The 14,249-nt window shown below is 55.7% G+C and overlaps 1 protein-coding gene across 1 annotated transcript in view; it reads left to right on the forward strand.

Annotated features, from left to right (window-relative positions):
• Nucleotides 1–14,249, forward strand: part of LPCAT1 (lysophosphatidylcholine acyltransferase 1) — a 63,088-nt gene that overhangs the window by 12,641 nt on the left and 36,198 nt on the right. Inside the window, exon 2 of the mRNA XM_004059081.5 lies at nucleotides 9,932–10,074. Coding sequence (XP_004059129.3) covers nucleotides 9,932–10,074 — 143 coding nt within the window. The remainder of the gene's footprint in view (nucleotides 1–9,931; nucleotides 10,075–14,249) is intronic.

The following is a 14,249-nucleotide window of genomic DNA, read 5'->3' on the forward strand; positions in this document are numbered from 1 at the left end:
GGTAACTGGGACACGCAAACAGCACGCGCCGGGGAGGTCAACCCCGCAGAGCCAACCGTGAGCCCAGGTGCAAGTGAGGAGCTGTGTGGTCGCAGTCGGAGGTGCTGTGTGTGGAGATCCACAGAAAGGCCTGCGTGGGCATGAGCAAGTAATCGCAGTGACTCCCTGGTCTCTTCTTGCTGGGATATGGGGCTTCAGTGCCGTCTTAGGGGCCCAGGGTTTTCTCAGAGCCAGTGCCCCTCAGACGCTGGTGGGGACGCCCCGCAGGAGGAAGATGTGCTCCCCCATGGCTGTTTCCAGAAAGCAGGACTAACCAGGGCCTGCAGAAGCCATGGGAGACAGCCTCCACCCACGCTGCGGAGAGCGGCCCCTGCTCCAGAGACACTGCACTCCTCCAGGCCCGCCTGCCCTCCAGCAGCAGCCCTTGCTCCAGAGACACCACATGCTCCTCCGGGCCTGCCTGCCCTCCAGGTCATGTTCCGGTATCCCACAGATGCAGCACCACGGCCCAGGCGGCATTGGTGTCACCCCAGGGTGCTACCTGCATGATACCATCCAGTCCCAGTGACTATGTTGGTGCCAGCAGTCCCAGGGCCTTCCCTGTATCCCGGAAGCTGGCTCACAGGGGAGCTGGTTGGGTGTTGATGGGGGTTCCCCAGTCACAGGGTGTCATGGTTTAGACATGGCCAAGACCAGACTGGCTTTGATCCCATTCAACACCGTGCAGCATCCTCGTAAGACGCCCGTGGACTGGAGTGGGTTGAAAATGGTAAAGGAGTGGTCTAGGAGAATCACTGTGCTGTGGGACTGCGGGGCCGATTCGCAAATCCAAAGGGAATTACTGAACACACCGTCATCTCGCAGGCAAGAGCGTCGGGTAGGTGACGGTGCCGAGGGTTCTGGTGAGGACGGTGGAGTAGAGATGACAGCGGCAGGAGGCGGTACGGCTGGTTGAGGGTTTGCAAAGAAAGAGTTCAGTTTTAGAAAAGCTATATTTAATTTTAGATTTGAGTGGGAGAGCGAAGAAGAAACAGCTTTATAGATAGCAGTAAGCACGGGCTCTGGGGGAGAGGGGTTCCTGCGGGGAGGCGCAGATCCTCCTGCAGTCACACGGGGTGGGGGTGAAAAGCTCCAGAGTGTGACCTCACTGAAATCTAAGGTCAGGGAGACGATGGATGTTCACAGGGGTGAGAAAAAGACAAACCCACCATAAATTTGGCAAAAGATGTATATACATTTATATAAATGAGCAAATTACACAAACAGAAATGGGAATACCCAGTAAACATAAAATGTCCCTCCCAATGAAACCGTCCCCGTGATGTGGCCTGCGCTCCTGGCAGCCCATCCCTCCTCCTGCAGGTCTCACCTGGGATCTGTAGCGCCTGGGGTGCGGGCCGTGCCTCGGGCTCCAAAGGTAAGAGTGGTTGTGTGTGTGCAGAGAGAGCCCACGGCAATGGTTCACGGTGCCAGTTTTTCACATTTCGTGTCTGCTTTTAGTATCGTTAACTATGAGAATTCATTGTGGGCGTGATCGCTGATTCCATATTTGAATGCAGCGTTTGGTTTGGACCAGAAGGCATGTTATATGAATAAAGGTGTTTTGGTGATTGGGGAGACAGAAAAGGAGGGCGTTTCCTGCCGCTGCCTTGCTCGGTTTGTGTCTGTGGGTGCTGGACGGGAGTGGGTGATTCCCGAAGCTCCCTCCAGCTCTCAGATGCCGAGGGCGGGCTGGTGGTGTTTGCTGATGGAAGTGCCGGCTCCGTCCGATGGGATGCCTGAGAGAACTGCTGTGCTTTCAAAAGTTGTTCTTTCTCTAAAAGGAAAAAGCAAAAGAAAATTAGACCTTGGACAGCAGGTGCCTGTGTGTGCTGCCGCTCGCCCTCTCACCGTGGGAGGAGTGAACGTTCTTTCGTGGATTTGCAAGTGCACTGTCGCATATCCTGTGGAGTCGGGATAATTTTTTCCCCAGAATTAAAGCAGCAATGTTGGGATGCACCTTCAGGAGGGAGCATTCCTGTGAGCTGCCTCCACCGCGCTAACCGTGGAGCTTGGGGTGGCTGGCACTGAGCATCTGCCCTGGCCGCCTGTGCGGGGTGACGCAGCCTCGCGTCCTTCGAGTCTCCGGGCGCCATCCTTTGGGCAGCCTCCCCTCCACCCCTGCCTCGTTGCAGGTGCATTGGAGACCCTTCACTGGCTGGGGCACTGCAGTGTGACATCTCCAACAAGTGGGCTCGGAGGGGCCGCAGCATCACTGCACCTGGTGGGCCTCAGCACAGCACCCCTGTCGGGCGCTGCGATGGCGTGAGTGCACACGAGAGGGACCACATGTTCTCTGGCGACCTCGTGTCTTTGAGTTCAGCACTGCTTGTGAAATGCCAGGTGATGCTGGGGCCTGGGGCTGCTTACGGCCCTGGTGGCCTTGGCAGAGACGAGGGAGGGGTTTGCCAGCTGCCTGAAATCAGAGAGCCTGGGCCTGGGCATTGTGACCACCGGCGCCTTCACTCAGAGACTTCCAGAGAGTTCCAGGCCAACATTTGGATGGCCTTGTTTACATTTAAACCAAGAGTCATCACTTTTATACTTTTTATCACGGGAAATTTCAAACATATGTCAAATGTCTTTCTCAGCTCCGGCTTCCATAATAAAGTGCCTCAGACGGGGCTTAAACCACAGACATTGTTGTCTCACCATCCTGGAGGCTGGAGTCCGAGACCGAGGCGCAGCAGGGCTGGTTCCTCCTGAGGCCTCTCCTGGGCTTGCAGATGGCGCCTTCACCCTGCATCCTCACAGGGCCGTCCCTCCCTGGGTGTCTGTGTTCTCATCTCCTCTTCTTATAAGGACACCAGGCAGGTTGGCTCAGGGCCCCCAGATGATCTCATTCTACCTTCATCACCTCTCTAACGGCCCCTTCTCCAAATACAGTCACCCTCTGGAGTCCTGGGGGTCAGGACATCAACAGGAATTGGGGAAGGGGGGGCAAAATTCAACCCAGAACACCAAAGCAGTGATAATACAGTGGGCCTGGGACCTGTCCCCCAGCCCGGAGAATGACGGCGTGTGGCCAGGCCGGGGTCACGTGCACTCCCACTGTGCCCGCCCTGCTTGGCGCGGCTGCTGTCACAGAGGACCACAGGCGAGGTGCCTCCCAAACAGCAGACACGGACTCCTCACCATTCTGGAGGCTGAAGTCTGAGATGCCGGCAGATTTGGTGTCTGCCAAGGACCCCCTCCGGGTCAATAGATGGCACCTTCTGTGTCCCCGCAAGGTGGAGGGGTGAACGAGCTCCCTCGGGCCTCTGGTGCATGTGGATCAGGAGGGTCCTCCAGCTCCTCCTTGTTTGCTGCAATGGATTTGGGCTGTGTTTTGTGGAGTTTTGTGTTTTGTGGAGTTCTCTGCATTTTCTGATTGACTGCATCTCCTTGTTGTCATTGGGGCTTTCTGGAAGCTGGTGGTTGCATCTAGACCCAGAGAGGGTCAGTTCCCACTGGTCTGCTGTGCTGCTCCTGCACCAGGCTCGGCATTGGCTGCTGCTGGATCCCTGTCACCTGAGTGTGAGCTGGGTAGGCCTCGAGCCAGCCCTCAGGACATGAGCCTCTGCCAGCTTCCTTGATTTGGGCTGCGCCGTGCTCCTGGGACTGCAGGCGTGAGCGCCCGCACCCGGCCCCTGCCAGCTTCCCTGATGTGGGCTGCGCCGTGCTGTCCCATCTTCATCTCTGCATTTCCCACCTGTGACCTGGAGCAAGCCCGGCTGAGGAGCCCTGGGCCTTCTGCTGGGAAGTGGTATTTAGCGGTCGCAGTCCGCACCAAAGCTCTCCCTGCGTGTGGGCAGGTCACTGCCTGGACGCCTTGGTTTATCGTAGCCAACTTTCAAATAGTTTAAGTAACTCAGCCTCAGACTTCAGACAAAGTTCCTCATTAGGATTATGCTATAAACCCTCACTTACGGCTCACACAGGGTGACCATATTGCTTCCTCCAACTGGCATTTCTCAGGGTGATCAGGGTCCTGTGGTGACAGCCGGCCCACAGCCATCAGCAGCTTGTCTTGGGAGGGCCAGGTTGCAGGTCTCAGCCTCTGTAGGCGTCCACAGTGTCCTCCCCAGTTGGCTGCCGCATGGAGGCCTGACCTGTGGTGACCAGGAGCGTGGTCCGTGTTCTCCTCTCTGAGTCCCTCCCCCTCCCCGCATTCAGCCTCTGGCCACACTGCCTGGAGGCTGCTCCCGCTCCCCATATCTGCCCACCTTGTCCACGCAACAGCCCGCTTATCCCTGTCCACGACTTGCAGTGATGTCTTGGTTCCGCATGCTGCCCCTGCTGCCTCTGGTGAAGGTGCCAAGGGGGCTTCTGTGGAAGCCTCTGAGCCAGGGTGCTGGGCCTTGCTTGGGTGAGGAGAAGAGACACCTGCCCTCTCTGCCAGGTGTCCCTGTGGCTGCAGGTCTGTAAACGCACGCTTGCTCTCAGTGGACACTGCAAAGCTGCCTTGGGGAGGAATGGCTGTGCCCAGTGCCTCCACTTTAGCGACGTGAGTCTCCAGCAATGCTGCCTGGGAGACCGCACTGCTAGGCCCCTTTCCTTAGAGGGCCTTTGTTCTGGGAGTTTCTGGTCTAGCCAGGATTTTCTAAGAATTTCTTTGCCTACCCAGCACCTCCCTTGGCCACCCCTGCCAGTGCTGAGGGGCTTGGCTGCCGCAGCTGCCCCAGCCAGCTTCTCTCTCTGCAGCTCTGCCATCCTGGCATCTCCTGGGGGGCTAGAGTCCATCCAGACCCATCTGCACCAGGGCGTGAGGGCATGAGGAATGGAGGGATCCCAATGGGTGGGCCTGAGGCTGGACGCAGGGGTGGGGCCTGTGGAGGAGACAGGTGGGCAGAAGGTGCAGGGTCATAGAAGCTTCTGGAAGGAGCCACAGCAGTCACCCAAGTCCTGTTCTCCTTGGTGAGGGCTCCCGGCTCCTGTGGGCGGGCCGAGCCTGGCAGAGAAAGAGCGCACAGGCCCAGAGCTGGGTGAGGTGAAGGCAGATCAGTGGAGATGCCCGGGCTCTTCACCAGGAGCACTGCTCCTCCTCCTGCCCGGGGCTCCCAGAGGCCCCCTCTCCAAGCAGTTTTCACAGCACTGCAGAGCAGAGCCACACCCTCTCCATCTGCTGGAGGCCTGGGGAGCTCCTCCCTGGCCATGTTCCCTCTCCACCCTCCACTCATCAGCCCTGTTTGCTGAGGGTCAGCAATTGCAACTGTGGCCCACAGGCCCCTCTCCTTGCTGCTGCTAAGCTCAGAAGTGTGGGCCGCATTCCCTGATGGGCCACGAGCAGGCACAAGGATGCGTGGGCTGAGGGTCACATGGTCACGCAGTCTTCTGGGACGCCAACAGGAGCAGGTGCACTGACAGATGGGGAGCATCATGTGGTCAGGCATTCTTTCCCATAGAGGAAGGAGCTGGTGCAGAGGGTCACTTGTTCACACAGTCCTCCCCATGCACGAAGCAGCAGGTGCATGGATGCATGCATGTGTGAAGTGAGGGTCAGGTGGTCATGCAGTCTAACCCGTGCACGAAGGAGCAGGTGCAGGAATGTGTAAGTCGAGGCTCAGGTGGTCGCCCAGTCTTCCCTGTGTGCGCAGGAGCAGGCGTGGGGGTGCGTGGGCTGTGGGTCACGTGGTTGCACAGTGCATCCCCCTACTGGCTGGCCCAGCGAACCCCATGTGCTAAGGAACCAGCAGCCTGACTACCCGGGATGCAGGCGGGGCCTCCCCACCCAGGGCTCATTCATGCCCCGTGTTGTTTGGGGATGGGGCGCTGCTCCCCCAGCCCCGGAGCCTTTCCCAGTGGGCGGTCCCATATGGAATGGCCTGGCAGTCGGTGCTGTTTCAGGAACTGCATGGGTTACTGTGATTTTATTCCGCACTCTGTGGTGGAAGCAGTGTTGTAGCCGGTGCTGTTTCAGGAGCAGCGTGGGTTACTGTGATTTTATTCCGCAGTCTGGTGGAAGCAGTGTTGCAGCCGGTGCTGTTTCAGGAACAGCGTGGGTTACTGTGATTTTATTCCGCAGTCTGGTGGAAGCAGTGTTGCAGCCGGTGCTGTTTCAGGAGCAGCGTGGGTTACTGTGATTTTATTCCGCACTCTGGTGGAAGCAGTGTTGCAGCCGGTGCTGTTTCAGGAGCAGCGTGGGTTACTGTGATTTTATTCCGCAGTCTGGTGGAAGCAGTGTTGCAGCCGGTGCTGTTTCAGGAACAGCGTGGGTTACTGTGATTTTATTCCGCAGTCTGGTGGAAGCAGTGTTGCGGCCGGTGCTGTTTCAGGAGCAGCGTGGGTTACTGTGATTTTATTCCGCATTCTGGTGGAAGCAGTGTTGCAGCCGCTGCTGTTTCAGGAACACCGTGGGTTACTGTGATTTTATTCCGCACTCTGATGGAAGCAGTGTTGCGGCCGGTGCTGTTTCAGGAACACTGTGGGTTACTGTGATTTTATTCCGCACTCTGATGGAAGCAGTGTTGCGGCCGGTGCTGTTTCAGGAACACTGTGGGTTACTGTGATTTTATTCCGCAGTCTGGTGGAAGCAGTGTTGTAGCAGAGTTGGCTTCAGCACCAGAGGTGGACTGAAGCAGGCTGTGGGCAGAGGCCGCCGTGGCCGCAGGGTCAGACTGGGGAACTTCCTGAGACTTTCTCTTAGTGCTGGTTATCACTACTTCATGGCGTCTGCCCAGGGAGGCAACAGGTTCTAAGAACAATTTATGGGAAGAAGAAACTTACCCAGTAACTTATTGTTGGCTTTTTTTTTTTTTTTTGGGACGGAGTTTCGCTCTTGTTGCCCGGGCTGGAGTTCAATGGCAGGATCTCAGCTCAGCACAACCTCTGCCTCCCGGGTCCAAGTGATTCTCCTGCCTCAGCCTCCAGAGTAGCTGGGATTACAGGCATGCGCCACCATGCCCGGCTACTTTTGTATTTTTAGTAGAGATGGGTTCTCCATGTTGGTCAGGCTGGTCTCGAACTCCCGACCCCAGGCGATCCTCCCACCTTGGCCTCCCAAAGTGCTGGGATTACAGGCATGCGCCACTGCGCCCCGCCCAGCTGTCGGCTTTAACAGCAGAGCCAGGCTTGGGCACCCCAGAGTGGCCTCTTCCCAGCCAGTGGCCCTGGAGCCCCGGGACCAGGTGGGCTGAAGGCCGAGGCTACGGTCTCCTCCGCTGCGCTCTCCTCCACTGCAAGAAAATATGAAACAGTAACAGTAGATGGGAATGGACGAAATATTTAAAACTAAATTTTACAAATAAAGGAAAAGGCTGCCCCTTAGGCTCGTGGGGTTAAATCAAGGTGATCCTTAGGGGGAGCTGTGTTCTAAATGTGACTATCAGGAAATAAGGCGTTTCTGAAAATAACAAAGTGGGCCTTTCCCTCAAAAAGTTGAAAAGAATATTTGACTAAATTCAAAGCAGAAGAAAGAGGAACTAATAAGAGCCAAAATTAATATGATTAGGTCACAACAGAGAGAATGAACAAATCTGAAATGGTTCTGTTAGAAGATTGATAAAATAGAAAAATATCTGGCAACGTAGGTTTAGAAGTTTTGGCAGACACAGATAACATTAGAAATGAAACCAGAGAGCAGGCTTGGTGTAAACCCAAGGAGAGTGTGGCAGGCAACTTGACTCAGTTATCTTAAAGGCAGCTGGGAGGAGACCTTTGGTAGCGGGAGGGAAAAATATGCCAAAAGCTTCCAGGAAGAGACTTCCTCATTGACAAAAACAGTGAAGTCAACCCAAGAAAAAAGAGGGACTCTATAAACAGTAGGGTTGGAAACAGTGAAGCAACGGTCAGGAGCTGCCGGCAGGCATGGGTGCACGCTGGTTTCGTAGGGCGACTGCACGAGGAAGCAGCTGGGAGGAAGTGACAGGAGCGGACAGGCGCGTCTTACTTAACAGCTGGTGACAGTGGCCAACAGACCTACCAATTCCTTTTAAAAAACAATCCTAACAGGTAGCTGCACAGCGCTGAAGCTAGCTTTCAATATGAGAGAGACCGTGGCCGTGAGGCATCACGTTAGTGGATTCAAGTGGGGAGCAGCACGTGGCTCTCCCCACAGATGCAGGAAGCACCTCTGATAAAGCTCAGCACCCGTTCATGATTTAAAGCAAAACAAAACTCGTGGAGGATGAGGCCTGGGAAGGTTTCTCAGCAGTAAAGAACATTTGCTGAACGCCAGTAACACGATGTGGAACGGTGACGATCGTCACCAATGGCGGGATAACAGATTTGTGGTTGCTTGGTGCAGCCAGTGTGATGCTGAAGCGGGGACCCAGGTGGGGTGAGGAGCAGCCCCCAGAAGCGGGGAAGGGGAGGCAGATTAGAGGTCGTCATCTCTCGCAAACCAAACATCATCTAGATCTGTGCACCCAACAGGCTGACCTGACCACTGGACACTGACAGGGTGGAGACACGGGTGGCATAAAGCCGTGAGAGTGAAATGCACACTGCACAATCCAAGGCAGCGGGAGAAAATGCAAACTAGCCGGTAGCAACTTCCATGTTGAGTACGTGTCGAAATGGTATTTCAGATATACCGGGCGAAATGAGCTATGTATTAAATTGTCATTCCCTTTAAATGTGGCCACTCGAAAATTTAAAATGACGCATGTGGCAGGCATGTTTCTCTTGGGCTATGCTGGTCTCCGTTGAGAACCCAAAAGAATCTAGGGACAAACCAAGGAAACAGAGTGGGAGCGCTCTCATGACAGGCATCAGAAATTAGGGATGGCTGCTGCTTGGGGAGCCAACTGCGATCTGTGTCTCCTGGGTCTTTTCTGTCTCTGCACTAAACCTGCACCTCAGGACTGGTGTTTCCCCTCACCCAAAGCCTCCCGCCCCTCTACACGGAGTCCTGCCCGCCTCCCGGAGGGACCTCCATCCTCAGACCCTGGGCTGCCTGGGATCCCGCAGCCTCGGCCTTCCCTGGCGTGGGGGCCTGCCCTGGCTTGGGGGGCCTTCCTGAGCCCCCATATTGACCTGCGCCCCTGCCCTCCCGCCAGTTCACTCTCCTGCGCCGGGTCTTCCATTGACTGGAAAGTCACACGTTCATTCTGCCATCTTCTCTGTGGTCTGAGGTCCAACCTTGCAAACTCCAGGCCAGCTACCTCCCCGTCACCAACACTGCCTAGGGTGGCGTATGCACCCTCATGTCCACATAAATGATTTCAGGGGAAACTGCTGAGTGAGGCCTGCGGGGCTGGGGGTGCGTCCTGGGGGGCGGAGCTGCCTGGGGGTGTGTGTCCTGAGGGGCGGAGCTGCCTGGGGGTGCGTCCTGGGGGGTGGAGCTGCCTGGGGGTGCGTCCTGCGGGGCAGAGCTGCCTGGGGGTGCGTCCTGGGGGGTGGAGCTGCCTGGGGGTGCGTCCTGCGGGGCGGAGCTGCCTGGGGGTGCGTCCTGGTGGGTGGAGCTGCCTGGGGTTGTGTGCTATGCGTCAGAGTGGCCCTTGAATTTGCAGGAGGAAGCTCCACTGTGTCTTTCCCAAGCCACTCGCATGGGAGCTCCAGTAAGGAGGCAGGAAGCAGGCAGTGGGCATGGAGCATGTCAGTTAGCACTGGTCAGTGTCCACAGCCATAGTGAGGGCTGGTCAGCATCAGCACCGGTCAGCCTTGGTCAGTGCCAGTCAATGTTGGTCAGCCTTGGTCAGGGCTGGTCAGCATCAGCACCGGTCAGCCTTGGTCAGTGCTGGTCAGTGTTGGTTAGCCTTGGTCAGCGCTGGTCAGCACTGGTCAGCCTCGGTCAGCCTTGGTCAGCCTCGGTCAGTGCTGGTCAGCCTTGGTCAGCTGTGTGCCGGCTGCAGCCCCTCCCCAGCTCTCCACTCTGTGGGGCGCGCTGTTCCCCTGGGCTGGCCTCTGCCGGGTGGGGAGCTGCCTGGTGTCCTACATGGATTCTCTGGATAATGCCCCCCTCTGTCCGCAGGTGGCCCTCATGACACTGACGCTCTTCCCGGTCCGGCTTCTGGTTGCCGCTGCCATGATGCTGCTGGCCTGGCCCCTCGCACTTGTCGCATCCCTGGGCTCTGCAGAGAAGGAACCCGAGCAGCCCCTGGCCCTGTGGAGGAAGTAAGTTGTGCATGTGCCGTGCTCTCCTCCTGGGGGGGGGTCACGCGGCCAAACAGTGGGAAGCCATTCTCACAGTGGGGTTGTGTGTCTCCACCCTAGCCCATCCGTCCTTCCCTTCTGAGCCCAGCGTCCACCAGGGCTGCCCCCTGCCGGCGGGGACTCGGCCACCTCCCCGTTGCCTCCGTCTTCCACGCCTCCGCCACAGTCCTGCTCTGAGGCTTCATTTTCCAGGGCTCTGCAGGATGTGTGGCCGTTGTTTCACACCCTTGAGCACAGAGACCCCCCTACACCGTGGCCTTCTCTGCTCCAGAACCTGCCGGGGCTCCCTGTTGCTGACGAAAGTCAGGCTTCTGGACACCCTCTCCTGGCTTTGTGACTGCCAGCCCCCTCACCCCTCCCACCTCAGACCCTCAGCTCTGGCCCTGCCCTTGGTGGCCTCCCCCAGACCCTCAGGCTGTGAGTGGACGGCCTCTTGGGCTGCAGTGACAGGGCACCACAGTGACACAGGCCTCCTGCCTAGGGAGGTCCCTGCCTCAGTGGCCCCCATGCAGAGGCAGCTGGACCTGGTGCGGGTGCCGTGGGTCCGGGAGGGGCCGTCTTCCAGGTGTAAGAGCAGCAGCAATGAGGGGAACGGCTGCTCAGGGGGCAGGTGGCCACCATGGCATCTCCTGCCAACCTGGTCTTATTAAAATTGGGCTAAGTGGGAACAGGTTGCCGCATCATAAAGGCTCAGTGACTTGACATCAAAATCCCCGTTTCTGGCCAGTCTTGGAAAAGCAGAAGCTCTGGCCAGTGGGCCTGCTCCCCAGGGCCAGCAACTGGCTGGAGCCAGGCCCAGCCCTGCCTTCGGACAGGAGGCTCGGGTCCTCCCCCGCCCTCCGAGACTGCATGTCAGCCAACGTTGGCCTGGCCTGCTGCCTGCTGGCACCACCCCTCCAGGGCTGTCTTTCCCTTGCTTTGTGGACCTAAACTCTTCCTGGCTTTTAAGCATGGAATATAAATAAAGCACACCTACCCGATGAGGAATACATCTAAACTAAAGATCCGAAACAGACCACCAAAAATTAAACTAAATCACAATATTTTCTTGTTTCATTTAAATTCCTAAAGCTGTGCTTTCACTGAAAGTATCTGCCATTAGCAAATGAAAATGTTGAGATATCATAAATACTTTGATAAATATTTTCAGTACCTTAAAAGTTACCACGCATGTCCTATAACCACAGCTCTGACAACCCTTCCATGTGTTGTTAACATCTCTCATCATTCTGGAGGGGCTCCCTGAATCTTTTATTCAGAAACAGGAATATTAGTAGTTAATTGGAGGCTGCTGCCTGACTATAAATAAAGTTTTACTGGAGCACGGGCACGCCCGCTGGCCTGCGTGATGTTCAGGGCTGCATTGGTGGGGAACCGGGCCAAGTGGTTGGGACACAGGCCGTGTGGCCGTAGAGCCTAATGCATTCACTGCCTGGCCTCCAACAGGTGTAGTGGGCACGCCCAGGCCCCTCCTTTCTCTGGAAGGTGTCTGATCTGTGGGCTGTATGTACAGCAAAGTTTTCACGGCCAAGAGGCTGATGGGAGCTGACATCTGCCTGAGCTTCGGTTCTCCTCGATACCCAGGGCCACACTCAGACACGCAGTTAGGTGCAGGGGGAAGACGGCCACTTAGGGTCCCGGGTTTGCCGCACCGTTGCGTGCAGACATGGTGCACTCATAGTAGAGGGCAGCCTGGGCATTGGGGGTCCCTCACTCTGGGCCCTGCTGAGCGGGTGGATGTTGAGCAGCTTGCTGGGTAGTGGTGACCGGGGCAGCCTGGGTTCTTTAGGGGCAACAGGATCATCACCGGCTTTAGTTCTTCATTTAGCCTTTCTAGATTTTTAAAATTCTCTTATGCTTTATCTTGAGGTTTGCTTTTGAAACGTTTTAACCATACAATAGGAATTGGGTATCAAATATATAACCAAGCAAAGTAAATCAAGGCCAAATCAAAGTCAGGCTTTCAGTTTTGCTGAGTTGAGAAGCCACAGCTAGAAAGTGGGGGTTCTGTAGTGTGAAGCAGGCTGCAGGTGACCTGGCTGAATGTGGTGCTGTGGGTAGCAATGGCTTCATGGTGCTTTCCTGGCACCCTTTCTCTTTACTCCCTGTGTCCTTGTTGGGCCGAGCTCCCCGCCTCCTCTGTTCTGTCTCAGGAGGCAGGAGCCCCGTGCGAGCACAGGCTCTCACTTTTCAAAATAGATGGCTTGGGGCAATTCTCCGTTTCCCCATGATAACCCTGGTGGCTTTTCTTGTCTGTGAATAATTGACTTGGCTTCAACAAGCGATAAATGGACCACAACGGACTCCTATTCTAGCAGCTGTACTTCAGAGACGCTTTCATATGTACATCTCATGCACGTGTAAAGTGTCCCGTGACATGACACGCTGGGGTTTCTGTCACCTCTGCTTCATAAGATCTTTGGGCATCTGGGTCTGTGGAGACTCACTGTGTATCATTCTGTGTATGTGTGCAGAGAGGGTGTGTGTGAGTGTGCACGCGTGTGTATGTGTGTACATATGCGCATGTGAGTGTGCATACGTGTGTATGTGCCTGCACGGGAGTAGGTACATGTGCATAGGTGTGTGGTTGCATTAGTGTGTGTATGTGAGCCGCCAGTGCAAGTATGTATATGAGAGTGTGTACATGTGTATATGTGTGTGCTGTGTACCTGTGTGTGTTGCATGTGTGTACATGTGAGTGCATGTATATATGTGTGTATGTATGGATGGATGTCTATCGTGTGCACATACATGTACGTGTATGACAGTATGTACATGTGTATGAGTGTTGTGTCTGTGTACGTGCGTGTATACGTGCAAGTGTACATGTGTACAGGTGTCCACATATGTATGATGTATGTACATATGTGTATGAGAGTATATGTGTGTACATATGTATGAGTGTGTGCATGTGAGTATATATGAGAGCGATGTCTGTGTATGTGTGTGAATGCGTGCATGTGTGGGAGTATGCACGGCTGCTTGTGGGCACTCAAGCTGCCCGTGCTGCCTGGCATTGAATCCCACCCCTGGAGCCCCTGGCGTCTCCTTCAGCAGCACTGATGAAAGCTCCCTTGGTGCACAGTCCTGGGCTTGGCTTGGTGCTTGAAGGGAAACAGAAGAGAGAACAAACCCTGAATTCTGAACTCCCCAAGGGGAAACCTAGTCACAAAAGCACAGTAGTTAGGGACGCAAGGGATCAGGAGAAAACTGAATTTGAAATAGCAGATTCAGAGTGTACTGCTGAATAATAATTACATAGTCGGTTTGGGACTTAAGTTGGCTCTCGTTATGCACTGCTCTGCAGTTTTGAATAGATTGATGTTGAGTTAAAGCATTTTTGCTGAATGTAAGTTAGTGTCATTCAAACCTTCCTAAAATAAAAATCTTAGGTTTTCAGTGAAAGAATGACACAGTTTCGCAAAAGGCACTATTTTAGGTTACTTTCAACACACACAGTGTTGTAAAAACCGTAGCATCGTTTTGCAAAACCCGACCATCTGGCGCTGAATCCTTGACCACGGGCCAAGTCCTGAGCTGGGCCAGGTCCTCCAGGGGCTGCCCCTTGGCTGACTGGATGGTTCAGATGGATGGTGCCCTTTCCTGAATGCTCTGTGTGGGAACACCTGTTCCCAAGTTTGGGGATGCCATCCCCATGATGACTCTAGGTACTCCCCGTATGTTGGCCTGGAGGTTGGAGCTTGAACTTGAGCATCAAACCACTTTATCTGGTCTCCCAGAAGCCAGCAGCTCCTGCCACCTGCGTCTCAGCCTGGGGCTGCCCCTCCACACCTGCCAGCCCAACACAGCCCTCCCACCAGCCACCCAGGGGCCGTCCCTGACCCAGCTAAGCCAGTCCACGTGGATCACCAGACTTGGCTCCTTGAAGCCCCGCCAGACGTGGCCCCAGGGCCCCTTCTTTTGCCCTGCCCCACCGGCCTGGCACCGTAGCCAGCACTCAGGCTGTGTACATGTGTATAGGTCCTCTCCAGGGCCGGCTCCGCTCTGCCTCTTGCCTCCGCTCACAGCAGAACATTTGGAACCTGCAGAGCCGGGGCCTGCACCTGCCCCTCATGCTTAGACGTGTGGGCCTCCCCCACCCACCTCCACATGCCAGCTGGCTTGAGGAGATGCAG

Source organism: Gorilla gorilla, chromosome 19, assembly GCF_029281585.2.
Source record: "Gorilla gorilla gorilla isolate KB3781 chromosome 19, NHGRI_mGorGor1-v2.1_pri, whole genome shotgun sequence".
Lineage (NCBI taxonomy): Eukaryota > Metazoa > Chordata > Mammalia > Primates > Hominidae > Gorilla > Gorilla gorilla.